This window comes from Stegostoma tigrinum, chromosome 30 (genome assembly GCF_030684315.1).
Source record: "Stegostoma tigrinum isolate sSteTig4 chromosome 30, sSteTig4.hap1, whole genome shotgun sequence".
Classification (NCBI taxonomy): domain Eukaryota; kingdom Metazoa; phylum Chordata; class Chondrichthyes; order Orectolobiformes; family Stegostomatidae; genus Stegostoma; species Stegostoma tigrinum.
In genome coordinates, this window is record NC_081383.1 from 25475745 (window position 1) to 25492483 (window position 16739).

General features: G+C 40.9%; 1 protein-coding gene across 3 annotated transcripts in view; it reads right to left on the reverse strand.

The window, feature by feature from the left end:
• The window catches only part of slc1a6 (solute carrier family 1 member 6), a 91507-nt gene that overhangs the window by 18676 nt on the left and 56092 nt on the right, over window positions 1–16739 (reverse strand). For all 3 annotated transcript variants that reach the window (XM_048559968.2, XM_048559969.2, XM_048559971.2), the window contains 3 exons: window positions 11177–11381; window positions 9850–9892; window positions 5229–5539 (listed from right to left, as the gene is read on the reverse strand). In XM_048559968.2, coding sequence (XP_048415925.1) covers window positions 5229–5539; window positions 9850–9892; window positions 11177–11381 — 559 coding nt within the window. The remainder of the gene's footprint in view (window positions 1–5228; window positions 5540–9849; window positions 9893–11176; window positions 11382–16739) is intronic.

A 16739-nucleotide genomic window follows, 5' to 3' on the forward strand; every position in this document is an offset into this window, starting at 1 on the left:
CAACTACGTATGAATCATTACATGATTACTTATTTTAGCTGTTGCTGCTATTCTGCACATTTTGTGTTTTGCCATATGTGTGAATAGTTTCACTGGTCTAAAAGATGTATTTGGTTCAGAGTGATAATTTTTTCACAGCTCGTGTACAAATCTATTTGCTCCAGACAGGAGTGGCTAAAACGATGGGATCACGTCGATGGGAATGAGCAGAGGTCATACAGAGCAGGACAAGCTGCTAGAGGAGAGGGGAAGATAATGGGATGCAAGGTCCTAAGCAGAAGGGCACACCTGCCCGGGGTTTTCAGGTCACAAATTTCTGACGAGAAGGAGAAAGTCATTACATGAAGACAAATGGTTTCACCAAATTTTGTCTTACCACATAGGACAGTCCCTGTTTTAACCCAATCAAAACCCACCCATGGCACAGAGTTAAAAGTGGGTCCAAGCAATCACAGTGAGCATGAAAGCTGGTAGGTAATTGTGGACTTTTGCAGGGCATATAGTGCCATTCACCGTGTGCGAATTACTCATCATGAATGTTGCTTCTCATGCACTGAAGTCAATGCTGTTATATCTCTGAACGGAAAAGGATTTCACTTCCTGAATGTTCAACTACTATGTTCTATACACACTGCATTGTGCAGAACAGTGTCTGGTATTCTAGTCATAGTCAAAATGCATTCATTCTATGACTGTTGGCTTTCAACCACTATAGCAACGGCTGTCTGCTGATATGATTGATGGCTAATGACCTATAGACATGAATGCAGCTGACAGAAAATAGGAGACATCCAGCCACAAGATACTTGACAGTGCTGATTACTGCAGTCTGGATGCAATGACTCTGCTACCTTTACTGCTCTATAGTAGTGTTACAATACTGGGTTTGGCAGTACAAAAGATTTGGAATCCTCCATACTGGACAAACTTGCCATCATCACCAAAGCTCACATTCCAATCCAAATTTATAAACTAAATCATACAAATTTTGAATAAGAATAAATGAGTATTACTGATAAAAGAGACATGGCACCAAAATGTTTGTCTTGAAGTGATCAGGACAGAATCACAAGGATATCAAATTTCAAAGGGAATGACAATTTACACTGCCTGAGAAGAGGGTGCTGACTGGTTGACAAGTGGACTTTGATTGGTTAAGGCGTTGCTATGGAGATTGCACCAAGGAATGCTTCAATCTCCAGCTTTTGTCGAAATTCAAACCAAGTAAGTCGATTCAGATTGGTCAAGGCATTACCATGGGAAATGCACCAGGGAATGGCTGTTACCCAAGCAAGAATAAACCAATCACCATTGTGATAATAAAATGTGAGGCTGGATGAACACAGCAGGCCAAGCAGCATCTCAGGAGCACAAAAGCTGACGTTTCGGGCCTAGACCCTTCATCAGAGAGGGGGATGGGGGGAGGGAACTGGAATAAATAGGGAGAGAGGGGGAGGCGGACCGAAGATGGAGAGTAAAGAAGATAGGTGGAGAAGGTGTGGGTGGGGAGGTAGGGAGGGGATAGGTCAGTCCAGGGAAGACGGACTTGCTTAGTGCCTGGTATTCCATCTGCCTTTTTCTATCCTAGCAATTCTCAAGGTGCTGCCCCAATGACTGCAGCGATGCTGCTGAAGGCAGCTGATTTTCAGCACAGGATTCTGGAGATGATCTTGAAATATACTGTTGATGAGCTGTGTCCTTAGAAGGAAACATGTTGGGCTGGCTGGCAGACAGATTACAGCAAGGGCACTGGCAGAGTGACAGTGTTGGGATGATGAACGTCCCCACCTATACTCACCTCTACAGGCTCCATCCCCGCCTCTTTAACTTGTCTGTCTCCTCTCCACCTATCTTCTCCTCTATCCATCTTCAATCCGCCTCCCCCTCTCTACCTATTTATTTCAGAACCCTCTCCCCCTCCGCCTTTTCTGATGAAGGGTCTAGGTCCGAAATGTCAGCTTTTGTTCTCCTAGGATGCTGCTTGGCCTGCTGTGTTCATCCAGCTCCACACTTTGTTATGTGTAAGCTTACTATATGATAAACTAGATCCTGTGCTCACCTACGTTTACAGTGCTCTGCCTACATTTTGTTTCCTGGTGTCTCACTATATGCTGATGCCACCACAATTCTCTATAGTGCATACAGTGTCAGTATCTGAAATGGCAGCAGTGAATCTGAAAATAAGGTACTCCTATGCTTGCTCCTGCTCCATCACCACTTGTGAACAGGTTGTAGTTCTTCAGTTCATTTGTCCTGAGAAAAAGGCAATCAGTTGGTTGCAGTGATGGGTGGAGAGAAGTAAAGAAGTGCATGTTTATGCCCCGTGCAGCTAATAAATTAAAATCGAGATAGGGACGAGGGGCGAGTAAGATGTGAGAAAGAGGTTTAAGGATGACAGTACTCTCACCTTGGAGTCATAGAGTCGTATAGCACCGAGACAGGCCCTTCAGCCCAAATGGGTCCAAGCCGACCAAAATGTCCAGCCACATTAACACTATTTTCCTGCACTTGGCCCATATCCTTCTTTATCTTTCTTATCCATATATTTGTCGAAGTGCCTTTTAAATGTTGTTAATGTATCTGCCTCAACCGCTTCCGCTAGCAGCTCATTCCATACGTGTACTACCCTCTGTGTAAAAAAAGTTTCCCTTCAGGTTCCCATCACTAATGCCCTCTAGTCCTCAATTCTTCAACCCTGGAAGAAAGACTAAGTGCATTCACCCTATCCATGCCTTTCATGATCTTGTACATTTCTATAAGATCCCCTCTCAGTCTCTTATGCTCTAAAGAAAGAAGTCCTAACTTGTCCGACCACTCCCTATAACTCAGTCCCTTGAGTCCTGGCAACATCTTTGTAAATCTTCTCTGCACTCTATCCTGTTTAATAACATTCTTCCTTTAGCAAAGTGACCAGAACTGAACACAACACTACAAGTGTGGCCTCAGCAATGTCCTGTATAACTGCAACATAACTTCCCAAATTCCGTACTCAATGCCCTAACTGATGATGGTCAGTGTGCCAAAAGCCTTCTTCACTGTCCTGTCTAGCTGTGACTCCACTTTCAGAGAATTATGCGCCAGAACTCCAAAGTCCCTCTGTTCCACTACACTCCTTACGGCCCTACCAATCACCATGAAACTCCGACCTTGATTTGACTTTACAAAATGCAACACCTCACATTATCTACATTAAACTCCATTTGCTACTTCTCGGCCTACTTCCCCAGCTGATCAAGATCCTGCTGCAATTTCTAATAATCTTCCTCAGTATCCACAATACCACCTATTATAGTGTCATCTGCAAAATTACTAATCATGCTCTGTACGTTCTCATTCAAATCACTGATACAGATAACAAACAGCAATGGGCCAATCACAGACTCCTGAGACATTTCACTAGTCAACAGGCCTCCTGTTTGACAAGCTTCCTTCCACTATTACTCTCTGCTTCCTACTATAAAGCCAATTGTATATCTAATTTGCCAGCTCTCCCTGGATTCCATGCGTTCCAACCTTCCAGAGCAGCCTACCACGTAGAACCTTATCAAACACCTCACTGAAATCCATGTAGACTACATCTATCACCCTCCCTTCATCAACCTTCCCGGTCACTTCATCAAAGAAATCTAACAAATTTGTGAGGTATGATCTCCCATGCACAAAGCCATGCTGAGTACTCCCAGTCAAACCCTGTCTTTCCAAATGCACGTATATCTTATCCCTCAGAATCTTCTCAAGTAACTTACCTACCACAGATGTTAAGCTTACTTGATTATAATTCCCAGCTGTTTCTTTGCAGCCCTTCTTGAATAAGTGCAGAACATTTGCTACCCTCCAGTCTTCCAGGACCTCTCCCATGGCTAATGATGATGAAAATATATTGGTCAGGGCCCCCACAACTTCTTCTCTGGCCTCTAGCAGGGTTCTTTCATATATCTGGTCAGGACCAAGAGATTTATCAACCTTCATATATTCTAATACTTCTAACCCTTCCTCTACTATGATGTGGACTGTCCCAAAGATATTGCCACTAACTCACCCAAGTTCACAAGTCTTCATGTCTTTCTCTATGGTAAATGCAGAGGAGAAATATTCATTGAGGACCTTGCCCATCTCCTGTGGTTCCATGCATACATGTCCACTTTGGCCCTTGAGGGGTCCTATTCTCTCACTAGTTTTTTTTACTTTAATATAGTTAAATAATCTCTTTTTGGATTCACCTAATCTTCTCAGCCAAAGCTGCCTCATGCCCCCTTTTCACCTGCTGGTTTCCTTCTTCAGTAAACTCCTGAATCCCCTATATACTTCCACTTCAATGGATTCAATAACCATTCTGGCCCCGGCCTCAGAAATACCCTGCCAATAATGGACCATCACCAGCACCATCTATTCCATGGAAGATAGAATGTACAGGCTTTTGTGTCCTTCTTTGGTAAGTTCCTGCGCCATCCTTTCCTCTAAAAGAAGGGGAGGTATGCCAACAAGTACTGGGCAATATGGGTGATATCACCACCATGGCTGAGTAGCTGACAGTGTGTTCAGTTTGTGAGATGTGGGTGTGAGGATTGCAACTGTATTAAATGTGTGAGGATGAAATGAACCACACAGTGTTAGTTGTAAATCCTAATGGGGAGCTGAGAGGTGGGGTATGGCGATTTAAGCTGAGGCGAGTAATGCAATTGGTAGAATGGTGTTTGGAGATCCATTCACTGATTTTGACCATTCAAGTGAGATTATTAAACATCCTATGACCAATCCTTGGAACTACACACCTGACATTAACCTCTGCAGTTCCTTGTTCCCACTGCATTTTCATTTACATCACCTCTACCAAGACTACCAGTGCAAAATCCAAACATTCTCTCATGGTTTGCATTATTTTCCCATTTCTCCTCTTCTTCTCCTATTTCCAAGTCAGGTCCAATTGTGGGATGACCTCCAGCACCTGCTGCAGCCACAGTGCTCCTTTAAGAGTGCAGGCAAGCTTTAAGAAGTGCAATTTACCAACAATAGCGGGTCTCCAGCTAATGCATCAAGTCAATGAACAACACACAAAATTCTGGCTGAACCTAGACAGCATCATAATGTAAGGTAAGCAAGTGGCATGCATTCCACTCAAGAAGCCTGGTTAACTTGTCTGTTGTAATCCCCCACCTGTTGTTGGATGCCAACCAATTACAGCCCAGAATTCTAATTAAAAAAAACAAAAACACAACCTTGAAACATACCAGATTATAATTGCAACCAGTCTCATGATGGCTTCATTCAGGCAGTCAAAAAACTCCTTCAGTGCCTGGCCTTGCTGTTTCATATTGCCGATTACCAGACCAAAAGCAATGGAGAAGACAACGAGACCCAACGCATTCACTGCATTGGACGAACCAGCAACTGGAATAACCTCCTCAACAAACATTAAATCCTGCAAATTTTTGAATGCTGCAGTGATGTTTTCTATCATGGGTGGTTCAGTGGTGGTTGTAAAATTGATAGATGATAATGTAGGTCTCAAGATTTTTCGTGTGCCATAATTTGTCTTGTACTGTAAAAGACAAAATAATATGAGTGTTACCATTCAGAGATTTACATTTCTTCTACTTTTTCCCCATTTGCCTCTTTCTTACTTTGGAACTTGGGAAAGGAAAAGAACATCCAATACTCTCAAGCCAATTCTATCAGTCAATTAGATTATGGCTGATCTGTACCTTTATTCCACTTAGCCAACTTGCCTGCATAGTCCCAATGTCGGACCAGCAAAATTAATCAACATTACTCCTCTCTGGAAATGAGTTTCAGGAATGGAAGATGGGAGCAAGTGTCATGGACTCACAAAGTACAATAGGCAGCTGGGAACATTATCAACAAATGCATTCAGATGATAAAGAGGGTTGGAAACAGTCTCCCAATTCTTCTTTAACAAGATTCAGTGTAACGCCATACCTTACCTTCTCAGATGATTTCTGAAGTTGATTTTTTAAAAACCTCCTGAGAGTATGAAAATTATTTTTTGTCCTGATTCTATATCTTGCTAAACATTTTGGAACCTTGCTTGAACTGTGACACCGCCTCTGCTACAACCCTTTCTGGCTTTGTTTCTTCTGTTATTACTTCTTCCTGTGTTACAGTTTGCCTTCACTTGTCTCACTGAATCTCAGTGGATGTAACATTATCGAGGAGATGTCTGTATACAGCTTGTTTCAGGGGGCATTCTGTCCTCCTTACACTGCCAAACATTGTTACACTGTGTTATTGGTAGTTTCTTTAAAGGAAAAATAGCCCACATATTCTATCCGCACTTCTTAGGTGTATAAATGACGCTTTGTAGTGTGTTCATTTTGTTTGGCACAGTCTCTTCAGAGGATAAGTTGATGATGCTGATGGTAATGATATGGCTTGCTGTGCTGACGTTAGCTGAAGGCTGCTGGGTCTGGAACAAGTCTCTCTAGAAGTGTCTGGAGAATTGCAAAGTCCTTTCGATTTTAAGATGTTATTCATCAGACTCTAGTGGAGTCTAAACAGCATACTAATTAATACGATGCATTTTTAAGGCAGCACATATACATGTTATGACTGTGGCTGTGTGGATGCTCCCTGTGTTGGAGACATGGACAGTTATTAAAATAACAAAGTTAATACTAAATATCAAATACCAGAGATATGGATTTAAATGTATGTGTTAGATTCCTGTATGTTCATTCCTATGTGTTATTTAAAGGCCTAGGGTCTTTTTGCTCTGATTTTAATTAGTAAAAATCCCACGGTTGCATTAATAATAATAATATCAGGTGCTACTGTATCACCTTAGTTGGTTGGGACTATTTTGAAGGTACTAATGCACGGCTTCCACAATGACTGCAACAATTATCACTATGAGTACTTCTGCAACTGTGAAGGAACTAAAGGCAAAAACATATTGCATGACCACAAGAAGCTGACCCAAAAGTTACTGTCAGTAAAACCTACAACAAGCTGCATTCTTTTTGAGGAGAGAAATGGCAAGGTATGACATGGTTAAGTCCCTTCACAACAACTGCTGATACAGAATACAGATAAAGAATAATTGAGAGAACAAAGTAATTTTCTGGGGACCCAGGTTCTAAATCCATAGACGGTGGAATTTGAATTCAATAGGAAAAAAGTCTGGAATTAAGAGTCTCATAATAACCATGAATCCATTGTCGATTATCAGGAAAAACCCGTCTGGTTCACTAATGTCCTTTAGTGAAGGAACTGCCATCCTTACCTGGTCTGGCCTACATGTGACTCCAGACCCACATTATATGTCCTCACCTGGAGACATAAGGATCAGATGTAAACCTACAGCAAGCTGCATTCTTTTTGAGGAGAAAAATGGCAAAGTATGACATGGTTAAGTCCCTTCACAACAACTGCTGATACGGAATATAGATAAAGAATTTCCCGGGGGCAGTCAACCACATAACTGTGGGTCTGGATGTCCTTTAGTGAAGGAACTGCCATCCTTACCTGGTCTGGCATACACGTGACTCCAGACCCTAATTATATGTCCTCACCTGGAGCCATAAATTATGGATAGGGAAATTATGGATAGGCAATAAATTCTAGCCTAACCAGTGATGCCCACATCCCATGAATGAATTTTTAAAAACCCCCAAAAAATACACACACCTAAAAGTCACTATCCTGCAGATCACTGTGATGACAGCTCATCCTAGAATATAATGCTTGCCTAGCTAGGTAAAACCACAATCTGATAAAGGGAGCCACACACCGAGTCTTAATAATTTATTAGACAAAATACCTTCATGAAACAGATTGACCAAAATGATTGTGGCCTAGCCCTTGTTTTTCAAGAAAATATTTTAAAAAACTGTTCTTGGAAATTGACCAGGCAACCAAAGTACAACGGGAAAGCCGTCTCACAGAATATGGGATAATGATTAGGAACCTTCTATAATTGTTGGAATGACCATCTGCCAAGCCACCTTTAATCATATGACATCAAAAGAAACACTGCAAATATCACAACTTAATCTAAATGATTAGATTTGTCAGCAGAGAGACATGAGTATCAGTCACCTCCCAGGTCAGACTCTTTCTGAACATAACAGATCTCAAATGCTTGAGGATTAAAGTAATACTATCTTGATGTTTGAATGCCTTATTTTTAAAAGTCTAGTTTTTGTAATAAGTAAAGATTGAAGATTAGGTTCTCTCCTAGAAATAAGTTCTAGTTATCTTTGATTTTCAAGATATCAATTTAGCTTTGTGATTTATACTCTTCGTAATATGTGTGTTTTCTTATAATATTAAATTTAGGTGTTTACTTAAAATTTAATTTGTTTCATCTAATCTTCTGTTTCAAATGTTTGGCAAATCCAATTGCTATTCCCTTTGGTGGAGGAATATTTTCTGAGGAGTTTTATTTGGACCTTTACAATGTCTCGGAAAATTACAATCTAGCTAAAAAAAAAGCATTTGAGACAATAGGGGAGAAGGGAACACTCTTAACCAAGATAATGAAATGTGAGGCTGGATGAAGACAGCAGGTCCAGCAGCATCTCAGGAGCACAAAAGCTGATGTTTCGGGCCTAGACCCTTCATCAGAGAGCTCTCTGATGAAGGGTCTAGGCCCGAAATGTCAGCTTTTGTGTTCCTGAGATGCTGCTGGGCCTGCTGTGTTCATCCAGCCTCACATTTCATTATCTTGGATTCTCCAGCATCTGCAGTTCCCATTAACACTCTTAACCAGTTTCTTTTCTGGGGTGGAGAGCTAGTCGGACTCCTAGGGCTCAGATAGCATGTCCTAGAGGCAGCTCCTTATGGCTGAAGCTGTGGGAAATCAGTTGAGAGGTACATCTGATCCTTATGGCTCCAGGTGAGGACATATAACTAGGAAAATATTTTGCAACAACTTTTCTGCACTTTACTTAGTAAAAGATTTTTCAAGGGAGCAAAAGAGGGGTGCTTCTCCTTGCCAAAGGAAGGAAAGTGTAGGAATTGATTGATAATACAGAGGACATAATTTGACACAGAATTAAAATGATAGGAGAGAGGAAGCAAGGCATAGACTCAGAAAGGTCAGAGAAAGGAATTTTTGAGAGCAGTACCTAGGTAGTGGAAGACTCTGCAGCCAATATGGTAAGATGAGACACTTTGGAGGCCAAGATCATAAGGCTATAGGAAGGAAAGTCAACTATGAAGAGTTGTCAGGGAGACTGGAGCAAGGCCATGTAAAGTTTTGAATACGAGACAACTATTTAACATTGGATATGTTGAATGGCAGAGAGCCACGTAGGCCAGTAAGAACTGAGATGTCTGAGGAGCATGATTCCACATGGGACAAGATACAAGCATTTTAGAAAAGTTGGAAATTACCAAGCACAGTCAAAGTGAAATCAGCCAAGAAGGCATTATAATAATCAAGGTGTGAATTAATTCTAATGTACAGTGGGAAGTATAACTATCTGAATTATAATATTTTCCTACATATAACAGTGAAGTACAAAGGGATGGATGAAGTAACCTAAAGGAAAACAAGAAAAATTTACTGAATATTTTTTAATGGTATATTTTTGGGATGCAAAAGAGTTCAACAAAAACATTTTTAAAAATGTCAGTGCCCAGTGGAGGATCTTTTGAATGTAATTGATTCCTTTGTGGGATTGATCCCATTGTTTAGAAGGATTTGTGCAGCTTTCCGCAGCCTCAGTGGGATAACTGCCAGCTTGTGGCGTAGCAACATCTGAGGACTTTAAAGGGTGTACTAGCTTGAATAACCCCAGCCACCAGAGAAGTTTCCCTCCTCTTGAAAAGAGTAGGTATCAGTTAGAAACAGATTTAAAATTGGGGCTTTGCTGAGTAATTACTCACCTGTTTGAAACAAGCCTCAACTAGATTGGGTGGGAACATATTCCTGTTGAATATAAAGGGTGAGAATTAGCACAGTGACAAGAGTTATGCAATTGTACTTCAATCTGTGCTGTGGCATGTATGCTGTTGCTCTACACTTTGGATTATGAGAATGAATAAACAGTAAAGTGTAGGGCACATAAGGCTGCCTTGGGCAGTTATATCAAACCAATCAAAAGTTATCATAAAGCAAGTCTTAGGTAAGATATTTTAAAACGCATAGGAGTCATAAAATTAGGAGATGAAAAGCAAAAGCAGTTGTGTTTGATAAATTACTGCTCTGCGGAATGCCCTGAATTCCAGAAGCTTTGCCTGGTGTGAACAGTGTGAAGTCGGGTTTCACTGCAGCAGCTTGCTATTCCATCATTGGAAATTGGCTACAACAAACACAGAAAATGCTGGAGAAACTCAGCAGGTCTGGTAGCATCTTTAGAGAGAGAAACAAAAGTTAACATTTCAAATCCAGAATGACTTCTTCATCTGAAGAAGAGTCATCACTTGTAATGCTAACTCTGCTTCTTTCTGCAGTGATGCTGCCAGACCTGCTGAGTTTATCCAGCATTTTTTGTATTTATTTCAGATTTTCAGTCTCCACAGTATTTTGCTACTTTTGGCTAAAATTATCAATAGGAACAAGTCAATTTGTTGGCTGTTCCTTTATTTAGCTGCCTCTCAATTGCTGTTTGGATACATTGTAGTGGGATCCAATTATCGTTGTTGTCTATCATGTGGCACTTGCTTCATGCTGAAGTCAAGAAAAATTGCTAGTGTCGTCTTGAGTTTGCATGAAAGCAAGAATTTGCCATTGTTTACACACTGAGCAGGGCTTGTGGCGTTTCTGGAGAAACATGACAATCTAGTAATCCAGTCTCCATTGGGCCTGACAATGGAAGTGTTGTTGAGTGGGAAGAACCACTTAGCTCCTCTCTGGTTGGAATCTCTCCAAGAAACCAGAAGGAGGCACAAACCTAACAAGGTGATAGAGTCATAGAGTATTCCATCATGGAAACAGACCCTTCAGTCCAACTAGTTCATGCTGACCATGTTCCCAAGCAAACCAGTCCCTCTTGCTTATGTTTGGCCTGTATCCCTCCAAACCTTTCCTATTCATGTTCATCCCTAAATTCTAGTCAAAAGATCAAAGGATCAGAAATGTTCATCTTATTGCCTTAAGTCTGTTTTTCAACTCAAAGCCAGTTTCTCAACATACAAGTCCATTGAAGCCACCAACTGGATACCTATCTGATTATTACACAACCAGTTACTTTTCATTTAGAGACTCACTGACCTGATTAGGTCCATGAAAGCATCTGCTGCCTGCACCTTCTCAATCTTTCCTTCCCGATGTAGGTCAACTTTTGATCCTTTGCCAGGGTGGATGATCATTACCATGACAATTCCAATAAAGACAGCGATGATAGTAGTTACCATGTAGAAAACGACAGCTCGGATTCCCATTTTACCAGATGCTTTGCTGTCCAGAGCTGCCATTCCTGATTGGTACAAGTCAAGAGAACAACTTAGATGTAGACTGGTCTGGAAGGTACTGGCAGAAATTACAGGGCAGACACATTCACACTAGAAGTACCTGATCATTATTGCAAAGTTTCTTACAGCTTGCTCATTACATTCACCGTGAAAGCAATCGGTTTTGCAATCTGTTCATAATTTAACTTGAGGGAGCTGGTGTCAATGTCACTGGAGTAATAATCTCAGAACCATGGGTGACAAGGGTTCAAATCCCATCATGGCAGATGGTGAAAACTGAATGGAAAAACTGTCTGGATCTAAAGACTAGCATTATGGTGACCATGAAATAATTGTTGATTATTGTTAAAAAAAACCCTAAAATAAATACCCCATCTGGTTCACAAATGCTTTCAGGGAAGGAAATCTGTCTGATCTGGCCTACATGTGACTCCAGACCCACGGCTTTGTGGTTGATTCTTAACATTCCTTTGGAATTAGAGGAGTAAGTAATATTTGCTGGCTTAGATTCTGATGCCCACACCCCATAAATGAATTAGAGAAACACTGCTTTCCAAACAACCTGTGGAGTGGCACAGGATTCATACAGCCATTTACAACACAGCTTGAGGTAATTTGGCCCATCAAGTCCATACTGTCCAGTCCAATTGGTCACACCCACCCTGATCATCTCAACCCTGCAACTTATTTCCTTCAAACATCCTTCCAATTTCCTTTTGGCATGATTGATTGTTTCTGCTTCTAATATCATCATGGGCAATGTGTTCTAGGTCATTGTGTAACAAGTCCTTCTCATAATACCCCTTGGTTCTTATAACATCAACTAGAGGGAAAGGGTTTTCCTCATCTGTCTTATATGAGCCTGTCATAAGCTTGTATACCATTATCAAATCTTGCCTCACTCTCCATTCCAAGAAGAACAGTCCCAACTCCTCCAACCTAATTTATGAAATAAATCCCTGAAGTTATTCTTGTAAATCTCCTCTCATTCTCACAAGCACTTTTATATCTCTGTTGAAATGTGGTGGCCAGAATAGTATATACTAGTTGGCATCTAACCAGAGCTTTATTAAGTTTCAGCATTTCTGCCTTTCCTTTATTTGTAGAAGGGTGCATGGGTCTGAAAGGATCAATGCTGAGGAGTGCATTAAGCATCGCCCACTAGGATATGTCACATGGAATTGGGACAGACAACAGTGCTGGATCTTGAAGGAATTTGATGTAACACTGCAGATCTCCCCCAAAGTATAAGTAGCAGTGACTATCACATCAAGGTAACTTGGACCTAATTACTATTATGAAATAAACTACATACTGTTCAAGACAAATGTCTCTTCTCATCAGACTACCAGTTGTTTTTCCTCTGGAGGGTAGATAAAGCATGTCTTGTAGATCCTAACCAGGGAAAAGGAGGGTGGCAACTAATCTACCAGATAGACTGAATAACATGAGGAGCTATGCTAAGGATTCATCTTACAACATCTTTGATTCATTATTCAAGATTCCATATTGTATGCCAACAACCCTTCCAATGTGTCCTTACACCTTCCAAGTTTGATACTCATGGACCCACCAGTTTCTTGTGCATACTTTTTGTAAATGTGTAATTAAATCTATGTTACCGCTTTCCATTCCAACTTCCAAATAGCATCACTTCACATTTCTCTCTGAAATTCAGTTTACTTCATAAAATTAACATGATTTACTTACATTTTTAACATAACTTAAACACTATCATTTAACTTTCACTCGTAACTTGAACTTACTAATATGGATTAGTACCATACTTCCATGTTTACACTTATACTTCCCTCCAACATTATCTGGTTACCACTACAATATGCCCAAACACAATTTGGCACTACGATGTAACTGACACAAACTGTACTGAAATGGTGTAACTCTATAACGTTACACTTCCAGGAACTAATATTGTAGCCTTAGGTGTGGATACCAAATGGAAGGGACCACCTTACTGTAATTCTCAAAGAAAATGATTTTTCCTTGTCATTAAATACTGCAACCTTACAAAACACATCACCTATCATTTAACTAAGTACTGGAGACTATTATATTTTTGATTGAGGAAATAATAATGAGAATTCTTTGCCTCCTTGCAAACGAGGTAATGAGGAAATGAAAGAGGCAGGATTGCGTGTTTTGTAAAATAAGGTACCATATAAAATATCTGTTTCCAACAAATTAGCTGAGACTGCAGGTATGAGCAGACTGAGAAAGTTTAATTGGATTTCTCTGCCTGTCAATATCTATAAAGATAGCACTTCGAGGATGATCCCCCTTTACCCTAGGAGATTATTGATAAGGTATACAAGCTATGGGCTGAAGATACGCAGCTCACGTGAACAGAGATTGCAGATTTATGTATATAAGTAAAAACGAACACAACAACTTGCATTTATATAGTGTTTTTTACATAGTAAAATATTACAGGACACTTCACAGCAGCAATATTGGTGTCGTTGACAGTGTAGAGGGCTGTTGTAGGCTGCAGCGGGACATTGACAGGATGCAGAGATGGGCTGAGAGGTGGCAGATGGAGTTCAACCTGGATAAATGCGAGGTGATGCATTTTGGAAGGTCGAATTTGAAAGCTGAGTACAGGATTAAGGATAGGATTCTTGGCAGCGTGGAGGAACAGAGGGATCTTGGTGTGCAGATACATAGATCCCTTAAAATGGCCACCCAAGTGGACAGGGTTGTTAAGAAAGCATATGGTGTTTTGGCTTTCATTAACAGGGGGATTGAGTTTAAGAGTCGTGAGATCTTGTTGCAGCTCTATAAAACTTTGGTTAGACCGCACTTGGAATACTGCGTCCAGTTCTGGGCGCCCTATTATAGGAAAGATGTGGATGCTTTGGAGAGGGTTCAGAGGAGGTTTACCAGGATGCTGCCTGGACTGGAGGGCTTATCTTATGAAGAGAGGTTGACTGAGCTCGGTCTCTTTTCATTGGAGAAAAGGAGGAGGAGAGGGGACCTAATTGAGGTATACAAGATAATGAGAGGCATAGATAGAGTCGATAGCCAGAGACTATTTCCCAGGGCAGAAATGGCTAGCACGAGGGGTCATAGTTTTAAGCTGGTTGGTGGAAAGTATAGAGGGGATGTCAGAGGCAGGTTCTTTACGCAGAGAGTTGTGAGAGCATGGAATGCGTTGCCAGCAGCAGTTGTGGAAGCAAGGTCATTGGGGTCATTTAAGAGACTGCTGGACATGCATATGGTCACAGAAATTTGAGGGTGCATCCATGAGGATCAATGGTCGGCACAACATTGTGGGCTGAAGGGCCTGTTCTGTGCTGTACTGTTCTATGTTCTATGTTCTAAAATTTGACACCATAATCTTCCTTGCAATTTTTTGCCACTGGATCTTTCCCAGTAGCTTCAGGTGACCTCTGTCAAATTTGTCAGCACATAGTTCAATACTTTTTAAAGGGCATTAATGTTTTATAGCTCATAGCCATATAAATGGAATCTGTAAAACAAAAATATTGGACAGTCAAATTCTACATGTTGACAAGTTACCATGTGTTGAAAGGCATATTCTCTTGGAAGTTTCATATAACAACCTTCCATATTTCTGGGCCTGACTGATTGGCTTTTTGTTCAGCAAAGTGGGATTGATTGGGATTGGTGAGTTGCAACATGCAAGCTAGACAGTCCTGTTTTTCCTCAATGGATCAACTTGCTACTGCTCTGAAGTTCAATTGGTTTTATGGGGGGGGCACCCCAATCATGCCATTGTTGGCACGGACTGCAGCGGGTCAAGAAGGCAGCTCACCACCACCACTTCAAGGTCAGTTAGGGATTAGAATAAACACTGGCCTTGCCAGCAAAGTCCACATCCCATGTAATAAGGGCGCTTATTACATTCTTCAAATCCCCAGCTCCTGGATTTGGGATAGAATCGGGCCAAAGGCAAATGTGTGGACAGAAATCTTGCCTTGCTTTATTTGCTCTGATGGGATATAGCATTGTGGAATTTGTAAATTATTGAATGTTGAGATTACTCAACATACTAAAGGATGAATCTTCACAATTATCACTGGGCAGAAAGTGACTATTGGGGTGGTGTGCCCCAAAAATGAAAATTAATCATCTATGTTTTTTTCAATTCCACCCTTAACTACTTTAACCTGTCTCATGTAGTATGCCTATTTTAGCTTCTCACTTGCGTTTGACTTAATCAGTCATTGTCCAAACACTAATCTGTTTTATCCAATGCATTATTTAACTTCGAGTTACCTCTGCTGATCCCATGGACCCTGTTGATTTGGGAACATCTTAAAAATGTAATGAATTCACATTGCGTTTCTGAGTCCAATTCATTAATGTAAATTGGAAATAGAGATATTTTTATCACTGAGCACTGGGTCTCTGCGTGAGTACTTCCTCTACCCTGATTTCACTTCAATAATGAGTAATCTTTCTTTCCCATTCTTCAGCCAAGTTATTATTCATTCCCAACACATTAACTCTCATCTACAAAGCATAATAACAATCATTTAGACAGTAACATTGTCATCTATAATCTGTAATAATGACAGTTTGTTGGAGAGTTACACTGACACATTTTGTAATCAAGACAAATATTTGGATGCTTGCAGTAGGATTTTCTGATTCAGCAGGGTTCCTGCTTGAAATGGGTCAGCCAGGCCCAACTTTGATTTTAGTAAATTTTATGGGGTCAGATTCTTTATAGCAACAAGGGCACACCACCAGCTGTTTCAGCACTGGCAAATGGAGGGAAGCATGGGAAATCCGGTGCTTTTGAAGTATTAACATAGGCAACAGCTTATTTAGCAGTCAGGAGCACAGAATTTGAACAATGAGATAAAAAGCAGTGTGGCTGTGGATCCTGGAGCAGGACACTGAGCTTTGAGTTCACAAACTGTTTTATAGAAACTCATTGTTGCATGTGAGAGATAGGAGGCAGAAAATGCTGTGGCTCAGGGGATGAAACCACAAGCTTTTAGCCAAAATTGAATTAATCAGATGCAAAAGGAGAAAAGTGACTTGGTATTTAATGCCACCACCACCAACATCGGATGGCTGTTTTATTCCAAGAAATCTTGTTATCTTGCCAGGACAGGCAAGTGCAAGGAGGTAATTAAACGTTGCAACAATTAGCATCAATCAGTGTCGTTGGAAGGCGAGTGCCCAATTTTTGTGACAACCAGGCTGGATGTCAGGCAAAGATAACAAAGTGTGGAGCTGGATGAGCACGGCAGACCAAGCAGCATCTCTGGAGCACAAAAGCTGACGTTTCAAGCCTGGACTCTTTATCAGAGAGGGGGATGGGGAGAGGATTCTGAAATAAATAGGGAGAAAGGGGGAGGCAGACTGAA